At 61.5% G+C, this 17,811-nt stretch overlaps 1 protein-coding gene across 1 annotated transcript in view; it reads right to left on the bottom strand.

Annotated features, from left to right (window-relative positions):
- Positions 1-406: 406 nt before the first annotated feature.
- Positions 407-17,811, bottom strand: part of BRD3 (bromodomain containing 3) — a 33,046-nt gene continuing 15,641 nt past the window's right edge. The window contains exons 4-12 of the mRNA XM_082843185.1: positions 17,304-17,451; positions 16,324-16,538; positions 14,153-14,524; positions 11,692-11,820; positions 9,445-9,636; positions 8,066-8,289; positions 4,577-4,869; positions 3,338-3,466; positions 407-1,583 (exon numbers count right to left, since the gene is read on the bottom strand). Of these exons, the coding sequence (XP_082699311.1) occupies positions 1,468-1,583; positions 3,338-3,466; positions 4,577-4,869; positions 8,066-8,289; positions 9,445-9,636; positions 11,692-11,820; positions 14,153-14,524; positions 16,324-16,538; positions 17,304-17,451 (1,818 nt within the window). The 3' untranslated portion in view covers positions 407-1,467. The remainder of the gene's footprint in view (positions 1,584-3,337; positions 3,467-4,576; positions 4,870-8,065; positions 8,290-9,444; positions 9,637-11,691; positions 11,821-14,152; positions 14,525-16,323; positions 16,539-17,303; positions 17,452-17,811) is intronic.

Here is a 17,811-nt window from a genome sequence, read left to right on the forward strand (position 1 = left end):
AGAAAACAAAACCAAAACATAACCTTCTGTTAAACTCTGTACATTATTATTATTATTTTTTACAATAGAAAGTTAAAAATCAGGACTTAGATTTACTATACATTTTTCTTCTCTCAGATTACAAACTTTATATTATATAACTGGGGTTCCCTAAATTGAAGTCTTTTAAAACAGTCCTAAGAGGGACCAGAAGTGAATACAAAAGAACTAAACAAACGAAATAAGAAATCAGAATGTGCTGCAGCTGGAAGTCGTCTACACCTGTTAAGTCTCCAACTTTCATACGCACACGAAAAAGAACAAGAACAAAAGCCCCAGCAGCCCCGGGAGGAGAGCAAGTGCACACAGACGTGACAGCACCGGCACGGGGACGGCAGGCCGTAGCACCTGGGGTGGGAGGCCCGCTGGCCAGCACGGTGCGGGGCTCCCCTTCAAACCGTTTAGAAGGCCTGCGTCTCTGCCACTGTTTTTGTTTAATGTGTTTCTTCTGCAGTTTTGTTTTTCTTTCCTTTTTTTTTTTAAAAAAAAAATGACCAATGATCTTAATAAATAAAGTATTCATATATACATGAAACTGGGACAATGGTTCCGGAGTGCGTGGCAGCGGCTGGGCTGGGGACACACGTGGGGGCTGGCCTTTTGTAGAAAACTGCTGAACCTTACAAAAAAGTCTCCTCCTGTATTTTTTTTTTTTTTTTGATCTTTTCTTCTTTTTTTTTTCTTTTTTTTTTTTAAGTTGAGGTAAAAGTGTCAGTGTTTGGGAACCCGCGCGTTGCACACGCAGCCACCGTGTTCCCTCCCGGGAGCTCCCAACGTCACAGAGATCAGAAAAACTCGGCTCCCTTCCACGCCCACCCTCGCCGGTCCGCCACCCGCGGGAGCTCTGGCTGCAGTGACGATGACCCCTCCCCGCTCGGGCCCAGCCCTGGCCCTCACGGCAGGGGCAGGCATGGCTGTCCTCGGCCCCTGCAGAAAGAGGTGACCCCTCGGACGTGCGGGTCAGAGCCCAGGCCCCGAAAGACAAAGACAAACGCCTGTTCGCAAAGCTGGCAGCTTTCACATACGGTACCATTTCCGAGACATCTCCTTTGGAGAAGTTCTCGCTGGAGCTACAGACCGGGTCGGGCGTTAAGAAAAGGGATTTTGCATGGACCTCCGGATCACACCTTACGTGTTTCCTACGGTCATCAGGTTAGCGTTTGAAGTTGTCATCTCCAAGAGACTGAATTCAGCTACGAAGGAGAGGCGTTATGCAGATTCACAGCTTCTCATAAAGTCTAATGGACACACACGGAAAGATCTTTGACCTATTAAAGCCAAAACTGGAAGATACCGTAACACTGAATTAAAAAGAGAACCTGCACACCATGGAACGAAAATAGTATATTAACCATAGAAGGGAACACTGCAGAGTTTCGGCGTGGGCGACGTCCACTGGTTTTGTTCCGTCCCGTGAGAGCCCAGAGTTTATTCCGAGTCGCTGCTGTCGGAGCTGGATCCGCTGGAGCTGCTGCTCCCGGACTCAGACGAGCTGCTGCTGCTGAGCCGGGAGGGCCCTCCCGAGGGCGCGGAGCCTGACTTCTCTGGGGGAGACGCGCGGGTGAGGGGTGCGCCCCCCACGCGCCGGCCGCCCCTCCCTCCTCGTGAGCCCGTCCGTGCCTCCCCCGCCCCCCCTCACATGCCCCGACCCACCCGGATCCTGACCCGGTCACGTGATAAACGTTAAGCGATTTTGTTGAAATGCAGCAACGCGTTAACGAGGTTGTGATGGTGTAAGAAATGCGTCTGGTGCTCGTACCCTGTTCCCAGCACAGAGCTCCTAAATCCCCTGCAGTCTCCCTAGTGGCAAGAACATCTTTTACTGCTAAGGAGCCCCTTTAGCTCCCACCTGAGTTTACGCTCACGAGTGACTCGGGGCGGGGGGGCCCCCCCCAGGGCCACACAGCCCAGGGCTGCTCACCAGGAAGACCATGTGACCGGGGGCGGGGACTTTCAGCTCCCCCCTCCCCCGCCCCCATGGCCGAGGAGGGGCGGGGACTGGAGACTGCGCTCCAGACAGAACCCCCGGTTCAGGGGGCCTCCAGCTGCTGGGAGGGTGGTGGCTGGACAGGCCTGGAGACCCCACGCCCCCACACCCTGCCCTGTGCCGCTCGTCCACCTGGCTGTCCCTGAGTTGTGTCCTTTATAACAAACCACAAGGGGTTTCACTCATAATTCCTGAGTTCTGTGAGCCGTCCTAGCCAATTTTCAAACCTGAGGAGGGGGTTGTGGGAATCCCCGATTTACAGCCCGTCAGTCAAAGGCACGGGAGGCTTGGGACGTGCACCTGGCGTCTTGGGCGGGGGCCGCTGAGCCCTTAACCGAGCAGACAGCGTCAGCACGGAGCTCAACTGCTGGACACCCTGCTCGTGTGGGAGCTGGAGAACGGGCGTGAGAAAAGCTCACACGTTTGGTGTCGGAAGTGTGAGCAGAAACGGCTCAGAGGTCAACACATCTAAATACACTTAGAGGCTGGGAGAAAAGGCAATCTACTACGAGAAACTGATGGGACGTGCGGGGACGTGGCCGGCCACATGAAGGTTCCACGGTCACACGCGCTGAGCGGTAACCACGCCCTCCCCAGGGCTAACGCAAGGGGGGCCTCTCAGCCATCAGTGGGAGCGAGCAGGGCTCCGAGCCCCAGCTTGGCACTGGGCAAGGGGGCCAGGCAAGGCTGTGGCACCTGGCCACTGCATGACCAAGACTGGACCTAGAACTGACCGCCACCTGGGCCCCACTGTCCCTGGGGCCAGGACAAAGGTATTTGCCTTGTCTTACAGGCCCCGGGGAAAGGAGGCAAGGAATCAAATCACCTGCTCGCCTAAAATAAGACCCCGAGTCCACAGAGCTGAGGGCCTGGGGCTGGAAGTCAGACCCTCCCCCTCCACCTGTGATACTGGCTAACTGGCTGGGAACTAGTGTTCCTGTCTGAGAGCAGCCAGAAAGCCCACTGCTGGGGGCCAGGACCCACTGAAGCTGCAGGGTAGACCTCAGTCCCTCCCAAGTCATGGGGTCCAGCCCCCCAAGACCACAGCTGCGCCCTTCCAAAGGGCCGTCTCCCAGGGGCTCTGCAAAGCGGCGCTTTCACACACGCCTGTCATGTGCTCAGCCTCCCTGCAGGGCCGGGCTCTGGTCCCAGTTTGCAGATAAGGAAATCAGGGTTTCGGGGGGTCAACAGCCTCCTCCAGGGAAACGCAGCTCGTTACGAGGTGGAGCCACAGGCGCAGACCCAGGTCAGCTGCCCGCTCCCTCCCACTGCCCTCTGCCCCCGGCGGAGCAGCGCGAGGGCCACGGGTACCTCTCTTGGCAGGCTTCTTGCTGTTGCCCAGCTGCCCGCTGACATCCTGCAGCCGCCTCTCGAGCTCCTTCTTCTTCTCCTGAGCCAACTCCTCCTTCGACTTGGCCGCCTGCTTCTTCCCGCTCGTGGCTGCGGAAGAGCACAGGAGCTGAGGCCACAGGCGGGGAAGGGCGGGCGGCCCCAGGGGCAGCCCACACGTACGGAGGCCCCGCCACACGTGAGGCTCTGCAACTGCCACACAACTCCTGAGCTGGGACAGACCACCCCACTGCAGACAGCTGCACAGACGGCGGCGCCCCCGGGGGAGGGGCAGGACTGCGGCTTGAGGCCCTGACCCCCCAACTCATGGTTTTCCTTCGCCACGCCACGGCCGAGGCTCTCCCTCGGCCTCAGTGAGGCCCAGACTCCGCCCTGGAGCCAACTCCACCTCCTGGCGTGCCTGCGCGAGCACCTCTGAGTCCACAGGCGACTTACCGAGGGGCAAACGTGCCGTGACTGCAGGGGTCACGCCATGCTCCATCCAGGAGAAGGCAGCTTCCCCCCTCAGAGCGAGTGAGGACCACGCAGCCCGAGGGGGCCACACACAGCAGCAGGTGCACCCTGGGTGCTGTTCCTCAGGGCCGGGCGGCTGCCCTGTTCTCCTGCCACCGTGGGGCGGCCTGGGGCCTCCTGCCCTTCCTCTCACTCCCCAGGACCCAACAACCCAGGCAGCGACTCGTTCCCGTCCAGTGAAGTCATCGACTTCCAGGGTGAGCCTGAGCCAGTGCAATCGTCCGTCCTGGGAGGCCTCTGGACCTCCACCCCAGGCAAAGGGAACTGGTCTGCCCAGGCAGGGAACCATCGACAGGTCGCCTGCAGCCCAGTCCCCAAACGGAGCCTCAAGAAGGCTTGTGGTGAGGGCCTTAGCCAGCATTTGAACGAATGGGGCTGGGGACCGACCCAGGGGTCCTGCCTGCTCTGGGGAAGGATGAGGCACACAGCCCACCTGCCCGGGAGCAGGGGAAGAAGGGCTGGGGTGGGGCCGCAGCTGGTCTCAGCTAAGCCCCGCCCGCAGCTGAGCAGACGGAAGCTGTGTCCCTGCATCCTCAGGGCACAAGGCAGAAGAGGGGCGAGGAGCCTGGCAGCGTGCGACCCACTCCCACTCCCACTCCCACCCCCGGGGCTGCCTGGCTGTCTGCTCCGGGACCGAAGGGGTGATGGGCAGGGGCGGCAGCAAGGCACCCCGTCCCGACGACTTACAGAATGGCTTCCTTTGCTTTTTCTGTAAACAAGACTTGACGTATCTCTCTAGTTCCCGCAAAGTGGTGGGTTTTAGCGTCTCAAAGTCAATCTCTATCTCGTCGGGGTTGGAGTCCCTGAGCGAGGGCTCCCGCGACTGGATGATGTGCACCACGCGGCCCAGCTTCTCCCCCGGCAGCCGGTTGATGTCCAGGCTGAGCTGGCGCTTCTCATCGTAGCTCATGGGCAGCCCCTCCTCCTCCTCCTCCGAGTCATAGGAGGCCGACGCCTGCTTGCCGCCCTTCTTCGGCTGTCTGAGGCAGAAGGCAAGAAGCATCATGGCGTGGAGCCCCCCGTCCCCATCCCTGGAGCCCCCTACCCCGCCCAGCCCCTGCCCCACAACCCCGAGTTCCCCCCCCCACCCCACCCCCAGACCCCGACCCCTTGCCCGCCGGCCCTCTTCCTCTCCAGGACCAGGCTCTCTTACCAAGGAGCAGCCCAACCCCCAGACAGAGAAGCCGGGCGACTGTCTGGAGACGCACATACATCTCCAGGGACACGGAAGACCCTGCTCCAGAGGTCAGAGCAGAGGCTGCTACCGGCCTAGGGAGGCCTTGGCCAGGAAAACAACCGTGGTGGTCAGCTCCCCTCAATGCCCCACAGGCATCTCAAGCACGACAGGTCAAACTCATCTCCATATTCAAATAACCCAGAAGAAGGCAGGAAGGGGGACAGAGGAATAAACAGCAGGGACAGACAGAAAATAATGGAATGGTAGGTGGAAACCAAATTGTATCCACAATTACATTAAATATAAATGGTCTAAACACACCAATTAAAAGAAAGGGGTGCTCAGACTGGGTAAGAACCAAGACCCAATTTATATGCTATCTAATCTACACAACCCCCCTTGAAATATAACGACAGAGGTAGGTTAAAAGTAAAAAGATGGGGGGAAAATATTCCGTGTAAATACTAATCAAAAGAAAACCGCAATGGCTGTAACAATTTCAGAGAAAGTAGACTTCAGAAAAAGGAATGCTACCAGGAAAAAGAGGGACACTGTATAATGATAAAAGAGTCAACTGACCATCACAGTCCTACACGTGTGTGCATCTAAAACCAAGCTTCAAAATATATAAACAAAAGCTGATGGAACTGAAGGGAAACAGGAAAACCTGCAACTTCACTTGCAGAATTCAACAATTCTCTCTCGGTAATTAATAGAACAAATCAGCAGAACAGAGACGATCCCAACACCACCATCAACCAAATTAACTTATTAATTGACATGTTTTTGTCTGTTTGGGGTTTAAAGTTTTTTTTTTTTAATATATATACATGTATCTATTCTTTTTCAAATTATTTTCCTATTTAGGTTATTACAGAATATTAAGCAGAGTTCCCCGTGCTCTACTGGAGATCCTTGTTGGTTATCTGTTTTTTTTTTTTGGTTATCTGTTTTAAATGTAGCAGTGTGTCCGTGTCAACCCCAAACTCCCAGTCTATCCCTCCCCTCCCTCCCCAACCCCACCCCCGTCCCCCTTGGTAACCATAACTTCGTTCTCTCAGTCTGTGAGTCTGTTTCTGTTTTGTAAATAAGCTCATTTGTATCTTTTTTTTTTTTTTTTGGTTTTTTTTTTTAAATCTTCTAACTGCCATTTATACAACACTCCACCCAACAGGAGGAGGACACACGTTCTCTCCAAGCGCACATGGCACCCTCACCAAGACACACCGTATTCTGGGCCATAAAATCCTAACAAACTTTAAAATGTTGAAAACACATAAAGTGCGTTCTCTGACCCTAGAAGTCAGTAACTGAAAAATATCTGGAAAAATCTCCAAATATCTGTAAACCAAGCAACACACCTTCTAAATAATCCATGGTCAAAAGGGCGCCTGAAGGGACTTAAAAATTATTCTGAACTTAAATGAAATCACAGTGTATCAAGTTTGTGGGGAACGTTCCAAGGGACTGAATTCGTGGTTAACAGCCTTCCAACAGTGAAACTCCGGGCCCAGATGGTTTCACTGGTGAATTCTACCACACATTTAAGAATTAATAGACCAAGGCTATAGACCTACCCCAAAAAACAGAAGACAAGGGAACACTTCCCAACTCCTTTTTGAGGCCAGCATTGTACAGACACCAAAACCAGAGACAGAGACAGAACAGGGAACCTGATTTCTGCCTCCCCCTGCAAAAGGGGGGAGCAAACCCCTGACCGTTCTCGCTGCCCCTCTCGATGGTGCCGCTGCCCGCCCAGCTACCAAAGCCCAAGTCCCCAGCTCTGCATACCCCTCCTCCTACGTCCAGGGACCAAGGCCTGTCCACTCTGCCTCACAGACAGTTCTCAAAGCAACACACCTCCACCCCCATGGCCACACCGGCCTCTCCTGCCTGCGTGACCACGACAACTCCAGAGGGCATCCTTCCTCCCATTCTTTTTTTTTTTTTTTTTTTTTTTTTTTTTTGCGGTACGCGGGCCTCTCACTGTTGTGGCCTCTCCCGTTGCGGAGCACAGGCTCCGGACGCGCAGGCTCAGCGGCCATGGCTCACAGGCCCAGCCGCTCCGCGGCATGTGGGATCCTCCCAGACCGGGGCACGAACCCGTGTCCCCTGCATCAGCAGGCGGACTCTCAACCACTGCGCCACCAGGGAAGCCCCCCTCCCATTCTTGCCTCTCGCTAATCCATCCTCCACACTGGCCAGGATCTGACCACTTTCACTGGAGAACGAACTGCAAACACCTCAACCGAGCCGGCCAGCCTCGGCAGCCTCAACCCTCCCCTCTTCCCAACCTGGCCTCTGTTCTTCAGCAGTGCCCACCCTTATCCTCATTCCCACGAGGAACACATTCCACTGGCCTCTACAGCTCTGTGCCCGCTGTTCCTGATTCTTGGAAACCCATCCGGACCCTCTGTGCAGCCGTCGCCCCTCCTCCAGGACGCCCTCCTTCCACCCCGCCGGGAGAGGCGCCCGGCCCGGCGTGCCTTCCCACCACCCTCACCTCCCCATGTCGTCCCTGCTCATCTGCGGCAGGCGGTCCTCGGAGCAGCGCGTGGCCACGGCAGGGGCTGAGTGAAGGCCGTGGGGACCAGGGAGCTCTGTGCCAAGGCGCACCTCCACCCCCGACCCTCCGCCAACCAGGCCACGCGGGGATGGGGTGCCAAGGGCCCAGGACACGGCGCCAAGACCCCCCAAAGCAAACTCCCCGGCCCAGACCAGGAAAATGTCCCCGAAGCCTCTAGATGCTGAGGTCTCCCATGCCTGTGACTGAGGCTGGCCCCACGGGGAGCTGAGCGCCACCCTCCGGAGGCCACGCTGTCGAGGCAGAGATCTCGTTTGGTCCTCCCAGTCTTCCCACGAGGTGGGCAAGATGAGGGCCACCAACCCCTGCCCCCATCTCCCCATAACAGCCCAGGGTCCAGGTCACCAGGACAGAGCCCTGAATCCAGCATCCTCCCGCCACATGGGTGTCCAGGACACGGGGCGCCGGCGCCCACCTGCCAGCCACAGTCGCGCTGTTGGCCTTCTTAGCGGGAGCCTTCTTCTGCTGGGCCTGCTTGGCGGGCGGGGCCGCCTTGGCCTTCTTGTCCTCCTCGGACTTGGCCTTGTGCCTCTCCTTGTCCTTGTCCTTCTTCTTCTTTTCCTTCTTCTCCTTCTTCCTCTTTGGCTTGTTCACTGGGGCCTGAGACAGGGCGGCCAGCTGCTCGTGCACAGCCTTCAGCTGGAAGAGACAGGCAGCTGAGCGGGGCTCCCCAGGGCTGGCCCAAGGGGGCCGCGGGCGGGGGGCTGGGGTGCCCAGGAGCTGCCGCCACCGTGCAGGGAGGGGAGCCGGGGAGCCAGACAGGTCCCGGAGGGCGGCAGAGCCCGTCTGGCCCTCCCCACCCCTGCGACGGCGGGCGAGCCGCTGGGCCTCGGTCTCCCCACCCGAAGTGCAGGGCAGGTGGCACCCGAAGGGCTCGATAAATGGTGCCTCCTGGTTTTCCTGCTAGTTTCTGTTTTCCAGATGAGGGAGACTCTCTAGGGCGAGGTTTAAACGCCTGCACAGAGGAGACTTTCCACTCGTGGGCAGCTGCTGGGATGTGACACGGCAGCTCTGCAGGGTCAAAACGGTCCGGTGCCGGCAGGGGACACTCATCTCGTCTGGCAAGTGGCTGCCAGTGTGCTACGTGCTCTACACGCTTCTCACCTCAGCAGACCCCAAGGGGAGTCTCACGCCGGACGGGCGAGGAAACGGAGCCCCCAGCCTCTAGCAGGTGGACGGGCCAAGACGGCACCAGGCTCGCACACACCAGCCACGTCACGTGGCGTGGGAGGGACCCCGGCCCGACAGCTACACCTCAGGGCCATGCTCCCTGCACCATCATCCCTGACAAGGCTCAGCTAAGACGCCCAGCCCCACCGGGGTGCCGGCAGGGTCACTGTTACCCCACTGTCTCCTCCCTGCTGGAGGCCCCCCACCCCCCAGGAATCCAGCACCTCTGGGTCCCATTTTGCACGTGAGGCGCGCGAAGCGGTGGGGAGGGCCGACTCACAGGTGCTCAGAGGCCGAGGCAGGACCACCTCGCTCTGGCAGAGCTGCGGAGCCCGTGCCCGCCCCCAGCCAGACAGGCTCGTGGAGCCCCACGGCTGCGGCTTCCGCAGGTGCCTCCCAAACCTTTCTGGAGCGGAAGGAGGCTCCAGGGCTCCAGGGACGTCCCGACCCGGTCGGGCTCACAGGGCCCCGGGCCTGCAGGCACTGCCGAGGGGGCCCTCGGAGCCGACACCTCCGCCGGGTGCCCTGCCAGCGACACCGCCGTGGAGGACGGCTGTGGCTTGGGGTGGGGGTGGGGGGTGACCAGGGCGAAGGTCGGATCAAGGCCCGGCCGCGGCCACTCACCTGCTCCTGCAGCTCCGCCAGCCGCGTGGCCCGCTCCTCCTCCGAGTCCGAGCTGCCTGAGTCCGTGGAGCTCTCCTCGCTGCTGCGGCTGCTCTCCACGCCCTTGCTGACCACAGGGGCCGCGGGCACGGGCAGCGTGGGCGCCTCCACCGGCTCGTCCGGCATCTTGGCAAACCGCATCTCAAACACGTCCTGCGGGACAGCAGGGGCCGCCTGGGTCCTGGACGCCCGTGGGCAGCCCCCGGGGAGTCGGGGAGACTGGACCCAGCCTGCCCAGGGCACTGGGCCGCCCCCACGCCGCCCACCCCGGCTTGCTCTCTGCCCCTCCCTCCCCAGGCCCTGAGCGCGGGTCCAGGGCCAGAGGGCGCAGAGTCAACGGCCACAGACACGGCCTTTTAGAAGCTGGCACACAAGCTCCTTTATAGACACCCCACCTCCCGTCCACGGCTTGCAAGTCTTTTCAGCATCCCGGTCCAAGGCTGCCACCTACTGACAGACAGTGAGAGGGCCTTCCTTTGAGCTCTGACCCTGTTCCGGGGGCCCCCCAGCCACTGCATCTGGGAGCTCCTTTGGCTTCCCCATTTCTCTCCCCTGTGATGTTACTGTAGTATCACATCTCGTTCTGAGTTGGGTCCAAAGTTGGCTCAAAAGGCAAAAGTCTTGTCCTATCCAAACTGCCCGCTCCTACACAGCCTTGGGAGCACACGCTCAACAAAGATCCCCCCGCCCCCCCGGTGGCCCAGGTTCATTTCAGACAGGATGAGCGGCCACGAAGGGACACTTCTCTCTGCTAGCTCGGACACCTGAAGCCACATACACCTGGTTTACGTGCAAAAGGTGCAGCCCCACCGACCAGGCGTCCGGCTCCCGTAAGAACCTACTCTGGGTCCCGGTCCCCCAGAATCTCCTCCTGGGGTAAAGACATCTCAGAGGTACGCTGCTACGCAAGGCCATGACCTGGCCCGCTCTGGGCAAACGGCCCCCCCGGCAGGGGGTGGGGGTGGGTCCGCATCAGGCTGCTGCAACGTCAGGCTCTAACCCCACCCAGCCTGACGTGACACAATCGATAGCCAATTACTGAACAGGCATCGGTGATCAAGATGCCCAACCTCCGTGGCCGCACCGCAGAGACCGCCTTTTCCGGAACAGAATCGGAGCCGCTGCCCTCGGCCCGTCTGCTGCCGGCGCCGCGGGCCTCCTCGTGGAGCTACTCGCAAGGTTTAGGAGCATCAACAGAGCGACGACAGCACGGGGCCTTGCAGAGCCTTTCGGCTTCACGGTCTTCGTACGAAACCATGGGTCCCGGTGGCTTCCTCTGGGTGTTCTGGGACCACCAGGACCGCTCTACCACACTCCCCAGTGGGAGCCAGTGCACAGAGGGGGCAGCCCGCAGCAGCCAGGGCCCACAGGCAGGAGGAAGGCAAGGAAGGTTAGGGCAGGCACCCAGAGGCCCGAAGGAGGCTCCCCGAGGCCCCGTCCGGGGCCTGGGTGACCAAGGACGCTCCCGAGTTACCGTACCGGGTTCTCAAAAGGGTTCTGAGCAAGGGACTGGGAACGTCTTACAGGACGACATTCTGGGTCCCGTATTTACAAAAGCAACAGGCTACGTGATGGCAAAGAACAGACTCGGTGTACTGGCCCGTACAGAAACCCGCGGCAGCCCCCAGGCTCTGACAGATCATCACGCACAGGGGTGTGCGCACACTCGGCCTGTGAGATCCGTGTGCATGTACGCAAAGTCCCACCACTGAAGGCCAGACTGCGCTTCCCTGCAGGCCTGCTTCTCCCACGTGCCGTCCGCCTTGTGGTCGGGAAAGCAACAGGCTACACAAACAGCCGTCCCCCGCTACGACACCCACGGGCCGCACCAGCAGGCTGCTGACGAGGGGCCCCCGGCACGCGGTGAAGTGCAGGGCAGCAGGCGTCTGCCTTCTCTCCGTCTCCACCCTGGCTAGAACACCCGCTGGCCCCCACCTGCTTGCCGCTGCCCACCTGAGCCTGCAGCTCCCAGGAGGCAGAAACTGGCCTCTTGGCCACCACGTCCCTGGGGAGCAGGCTCGGGGCCTGGCCGCCACTCGGCCGCCGCTCAGGGGAAACGTGCCCGTGGACGAGGTCCCCAGACACCCCGCCCCTCCCCCGGGAGACATGCCCTCCCAGACACCCATGTCCTTCCCGGGTGCCTGCCCTGAGCGGCTGATACCACCTGTGCCCAGGTGGCCCCTCTCCACACAGAGCACCTGGCGTTACCTGCAGCTTCCTGGCCATGGCCACCACCTCGTGGTCGGGGGGGTTGTACTTGTAACAGTTGGAGAACATCAACCGGATGTCGGCCGCAAAGCCCTGTGCGTCTGGGTACTCACGGCTGTCCATCTTCTTCTGCAACACACAAGCCACGGGGCGTGAGGGCACCGCTGTGCCGCGGGACCCTCCGCACGCCCACCGCCAGCCCGAGACCTCGTCTGGGAGCCCAGGGAGAAGGTGGAAGCGTGGCCCCGAGGGCTTGGAGGGGAGGGCCCAGGACCCCACAGAAAGGCTGACACTCAGGGAGAAAGAAAAAGGTTCTCCCCAAAGTCCCAGCTCCCGCAACCAAAGTCCCCAGCTCTACGTTTTGGCTAACTTCTCACACGTCGACACCCCTGTTGGCAGGAGCTCTGGTGGGCAGCAAGCAACTTCTGGCGAAAAGTCGCCCTCTACCAGTTTAGGGGGCTACTCAGTTCTCAGAATGAGACGTTTAATTTTCTCTCCTGAGAATCCAGGTCCTGTTAGCTAGCCTGCTTCACAGAGCACCAGGTCGTCCCACTGCCCCGCCGGGAGCACGGGATGACTGGATCTGCAGGTGGGGACAGAAGTGCAGCCAGCCAGGGACCACAATGTGGCAGCTAAGATCGGGGCAGACGGGGCAACGGCTCTCGAGGGAGAGAGCTCCCCACGCCTGATGGGTTCACACAGACATGAGCTCGTCAGTCAGGGACCTCGTGTCAGGGGTATGAGGTGCCCGCTCATCCTGGGGGCCATGCTGTGCTGCAGCAGGACATTGTGGGCTGGAGTCTAACCACCTACCTCGCCGGCACCTAGACTAACAAAGTCCTGGCCTCGATGGAGGGGTTGGTGGTGGTCAGACTCCAGGATCTGCAGCCTCTACAGCCTAGGACACACCGTCCTCCTCTGCCCCCCACCCCAGAGAGCTTCCCACAGCACTGGGGCTGCCTGGCTCCAGCCCTCTGCACAGCCTCCCCAGTCTGGGGTAGCTCAGCCAGGAAGGAGAAATGGGCACCCGAGACCCTCTCAACTTCTGCAAGATTCTCAGACTCCGGCCCTAATTTGACAGCCGGCCACTTTCCTGGTGCATCTGGGAGCCCAAGTACCACTGCCCCACAGTCAAAACCTGCTTGGAAAGAGCCAGCCTGAGCCAGGAGCTAATCCGGAAAGATGTAACCAAACCATCAGCTGGAACGATCTCTGGAAAGGGGGGCAACGATACCAGAGGTTAGGTCTTCTCTCCACCCACCTCTGCTTTGCTTGGATTTTTGACCCTCTGTTCCTATCTTACACAAATTAAAAGAAAAAAATCAGTCAAAGAAAAGTAGCTGACACTCCTGGGCTCCCAGGAGGAGCAGGGCCACTGTGGCACTGAGCGAGTCCAAGGCCGGAGCCCTGCCCTCGCAGTCAGGACGAAGATCAGAGAAGGCGAGGAAGCTGCTCGGTCACCCAGCCCAGCCAGGCCCGCCTGACTCGGCCAGCTCCCCGGGAACCACGGCCCCAGATGGCCAGGTCTGTCCTGCCCCTTGGCGGGGAGGAAGACTTCCATTAAGGAGAGAGAGTCTGCCCCAGACAGGTATACACGAGGCCGTGTCCAGGTACACGAGGCAGAGTGACTGAGCCCGGCGGCTCAGGGCCCAGACCCCATCGGTGCAAAGAAACCACCTGCCCCTTTTGTGGGGTTACCTTTCCAGGTAACGGTCCAACGGCCAGGGACGTTCCTCAGACCGTCAGAGACCGATCCAGACCGAGGAAGGGCAGCTGTGCTGGGGCCCAAGCCCGACGGGGGCTCAGGAACCCCTCCTGCACGCACTCTGGGAAGACCCCGGGTCTCCTGCCCTCGAGGCTGCCGCTGCCAGCCGGGGAATTTTCTCCATCTCTGCCTGGCCCAGACCTGCTCTTCCCTGCTTGTACACAACTGACCTGACCCGGAGGAAAACCCACAAAAGCCGAGGGGGAAGCCCCCAGTGCAGGAAGACCCTGCTGCGGGAATCGGGAGGCCGGGGCTCCCGGTCTCAGCTCTGCCACCACCCCGTCCAGCGCCCACTTCTGTCCAGGGAGGGGCTGGGCCACGGGAAAGGGCCACCTTGCCTAACGTTATTACAAAGACCTGCAAACGCGCCAGGATGAAAATGAACGAGATGACGAAACCAGCTCAAGAGGAACAGATGACGAGGAAGCTGCCGGTTCCGTGAGCGCAGGGCAGCGCACACCTTCCTCCCTGACCCTGCCAGACCCACGCCAGGGCCCCGGGCCAGCCCTGAGGCCCCGTTTGCCGCTGGAGGGCAGGCCAAAGGAGCCGGGCAATGCCCCAAGCCTGCTGCGTTGCCCCCGGGCCGGCACAAGACATCAGCACCACGACAGCCCCTCGGGACGTCAGGCCGCCCTGCAGGTGCCAGGGGCCGCCCCGACGGGGGAAGGGGGCCCGGCTGGCTCACCACCCACCTACCTTGACGGTGCTCAGGTCCATCGGGTGCTTGATGATGTCGTGGTAGTCGTGCAGCTCCAGGGCCTCGGCGTCCACCGGCTTGTAGAAGGGCCAGGCGTAGGCCGCGTGCTTCTTGGACAGCATCTCCTTGAGGATGCTGTCGCAGTGCCGCAGGTGCTCCGAGAGCCGGCCCTTCTTGCCCGCGTGCTGGGGCACCTCGCCGTCCTCCAGGTCCTTCTTGGGCGGCTTGATGGGGCGGCCCCCGCTCTCCCGCCGTGCCACCACCTTGGCCTGCTTGGGGTCCGACAGCGGCGGGGGTGACTCGCTGCGGCTGGCGGTGATGGCGGACGTCGTGGGCGTGGTAGTGTCTGCTTTCCGCTTCACGCCCTTCTTCTGCGACAGCAAAACAACAGTGAGCCCCGGGATCCGGGATCCGAGCCGCTGCGGTGGCGCCCCTGGAGCGCGGACCAGCCGCCAGGCACCGAGCGAAGCAAGGACATGCATGGTCGCGGCCATCCTCCCGGGGCCCCGCGCCACGCAGGACGCCGAGGCTCAGAGGGGCCACGTTGCCGGCCCGAGGTCACACAGCTGGCGGTGGTGAGGCTGGACTCCGAACCTACCCCCGGGCCGTCCCTGAGCCCCGCCCACCCGCCAAGACCCCAGGCCCCGCGCAGTCACGGTGGGCGCTCACCACCCCGAGCGGCGTGAGATGCAGCACGCAGCCCACCGCGCCTGGGGTTGGGCCGCGGCTCAGGGACTCGCACAGCCGAGGTGGCACCGTGACTGGGACCGTCACCAAGTGGGACTGGGGCTTGGGGACAGCAGGGACGAGAGGACCCCCGCTGGTCAAAGGCCAGGGGGCGTCCCAGACGCGGGCCTCAAAGCTGGCGCTCCCAGGACAGTGGCAGCCACGGGACGAGGGGGGCGGGAGGAGCATGCGGGGGGCGGGGCGGGGGCAGCGGCCCAGCCGGGAAACACAAGCAGCAGCACGAGGTTGGGGACCAAGGACTCCAGGGGGGCTAAGTGCCTGGGCAGGGCTGGACTTGACCCTGAGGGCAGCAGACGTCACAGAGCTACTTCCCACTGGGGGAGGAAACACTGAAATGACCAACGAGCACTTGGTGGGTGTGTCCAGTGCGTGAGCACGTGTTTCGTGCCTGGGTGGCCAGGGTCGCTGTGACCCCGAGGCCAGCCCAGGGGGCTCCCCTCCCATCAGCTCGGGCGGGCGGAGCAGCCCCTGGGAGCCAGGCGCACCTGGGCCGCCGGCCTCACGGGGGTCTGCTGTCCGAGCGCCACCAAAGGCGCCGGCCCAGCCAAGCCGCTGCCCCCAGGCTGGCGGGCACGAGCCAGCCACCCACACACACTTCACGGGCGCCCACGGAGGCCAAGCACGTGCCGCGGGGCCCGGGGGCCCATGGGGCCATGGCAGACGGGACATGCTCCAAGACAGCCGGGCGCTGAGTGAGGCGGCCGGGCCAGGCGCCGCCCGAGTACAGGCAGTGGAGGCCACGGGGGAGAGGAAAGCGACGGAGGTGGCGTTTTACCTTGGGGGAGCCATTTAACCCCTCTGAGCGCCTGCTTCCTCATCTGTAAGATGGGGGAAATACTGCCTGCCCCAGAGGGTCGCTCGCTGTGAGGGTCAAATCGGAGAAGACGATACACATCAGTGGCCGGCACGGGGGCCTGCTCAGAGCAGGAGACTCAGCCGTCCTCGCTGGCCCCCGGCTCTCGCGGGGAGCGCTCGCTCCGAGCCCGGGCCCGGCCGTGGAAAGCCCGCAGGGAGCCGGGGGAGGGACGTGCGCGCACACTCACGGGGGCGCGAGGAGCAGGCGGAGGCCGCCACCGCCCTCCCCACGCCAAGGCAATCCGGGCGCAAGCGCGGGCGGCGAGGGCCGGGACCCCCCTCCTTTCTGCACCCCCCACCTCGGCCCACGCCCTGCAAAGGCCGGCGAAGCGGGGGCTCAAGCGCAGCCGCCCTCACCAGCTGTGTGACCTGCCGCTCCGAGCCTCGGGCTCCTTGTCGGTGTCAGGAACCGCGGCCCACCTCACGGGCGTGGCGGGGGAGGGGACCCGTCCAAAGTCACATACGGCCCAACGCCCGACAAGCGGTCGGTGCCAGGGGAAAGCGGCGGAGCGCCCTCCTGCCCGCCCCACACCTGCCTGCATCCAGTACGCCCCCGGGGGAAGCTCACCTTGACAACGGGCGGCGTGGGAGGGACCACGGGGATGATGGGCGTCGCGGGAGGGGGCGGGGCGGCAGCCGAGGGGACAGGGGCCGACGTGACGTTTGCAGTGATGGTTGGCACAGGGGTGGCAGCAATGACGGGCGTCTGGGAGACCGTGGGGGGGACGCTCTGGAAGGGGGTTGCTGGGGAGACAGAGGACACGGCCGCCACTTGCTGCGTACCTTGAGGACAAAGGAAAGGAGGCTGAACTGACCCGGCTCTACCAGCGATGCTTCTGGACGCTGCCGGGACCATCCCCTCCAGCCAGGGCCCGCCGGGTGCCAGCAGAGCCCCTCCTGCCGAGACCCTGGCCCTCATCGTGGCTGCCTCCGTGGGCCGAATGAGCGAGCCAGGACAAGGTGCAGAGCCCGGTAAGGAAGCGCCAGGGGGTTGACTCGGGTTCCACAGGTAGCCAGCCTCAGCCCCGTCTGTAAGCGTGAAACACCCTGGCCTCTCTGGAGGGCTGGGCCGCCCAGGAAGCTCACCATCGGGGTGCACCTCTGCTCCAGGTGCCCGGACCAGGTAAGGTCACCCCCCGTGCTGACCCTAATGCCCACCGCTCCCTGACAGGCCACAGAGAACACAAAGTGTGCCGAAGAGGCAAAGTCCTCGGAGGGGACAAAGGGACAGCGTGGCTTCCAGAAGAGCTGTCCTCAGAGCTGGGGGGTGAGGCGGGTGGGAGAGGAGCAGCGCGCGGACACAGCAGGAGCACGATCCCTGCCCGGAGCGAGGCTCCAAGGCAGGCGGCAGCAAGGTCACCAGGCCTGCAGGCCACACACAGCAGAGGCCCGGTTCCCGGAGCTCCGATCATCACTGACCCAACCTTGCAGATTGGGTCAGGAAAACTGAGCCCAGAGGGGCGGAGGGACCCTCAGAAGATACGCTGTCATCGGCCCCCTGCCCACCTGCCAGAGGTGGAGAGAAGGACTGCACGTCCACCCCTTTACCTGCACTCTGGGTTCCCGAAGCTGGTTTCCGGCCTTTGCCCTTTGGAGCAGGGGGTAATAACTCAACTTCCTCCTGGGGCATCTGGGCCACTTTCTGCAGAAAAATTTTCTCTAAGGCTTGGGCCATGAGCACTATGTCATCTGTGGGCTGAAGACACAGGAGAGGCAAGGTTACCTGCTGGAAAGGGGCCGTGTGTCTGCAGCAGACACACGCATGGCAGTTGCTCAAGAAAAACATTTAGTTAGCAAGCTGTGAAGGGACGTGGCGGGGCGGGAGGGAGGCAAAGAGCATATATTTTAACGTGGAAACTCTTGGAAGAATTCAAAAAACACAAAGGATAAAAACCACCCTTTATCCCATCCCACGGAGGAAAAAAGGTCCAAGCATGTGGACGTTTTAAAGCGTCTGGTATATATTGACGCCCTCCGAAAAGGCTGTTCTAATGTTCCCTCCTTGGAGCAGGGGACGGGGCTGGGGCCGGGGCCGGGCGGGGCTGGGGGGGGCGGT

This window comes from Leucopleurus acutus (assembly GCF_964270905.1).
Source record: "Leucopleurus acutus genome assembly, chromosome: 7".
In the NCBI taxonomy this organism is placed as follows: Eukaryota; Metazoa; Chordata; class Mammalia; order Artiodactyla; family Delphinidae; genus Leucopleurus; species Leucopleurus acutus.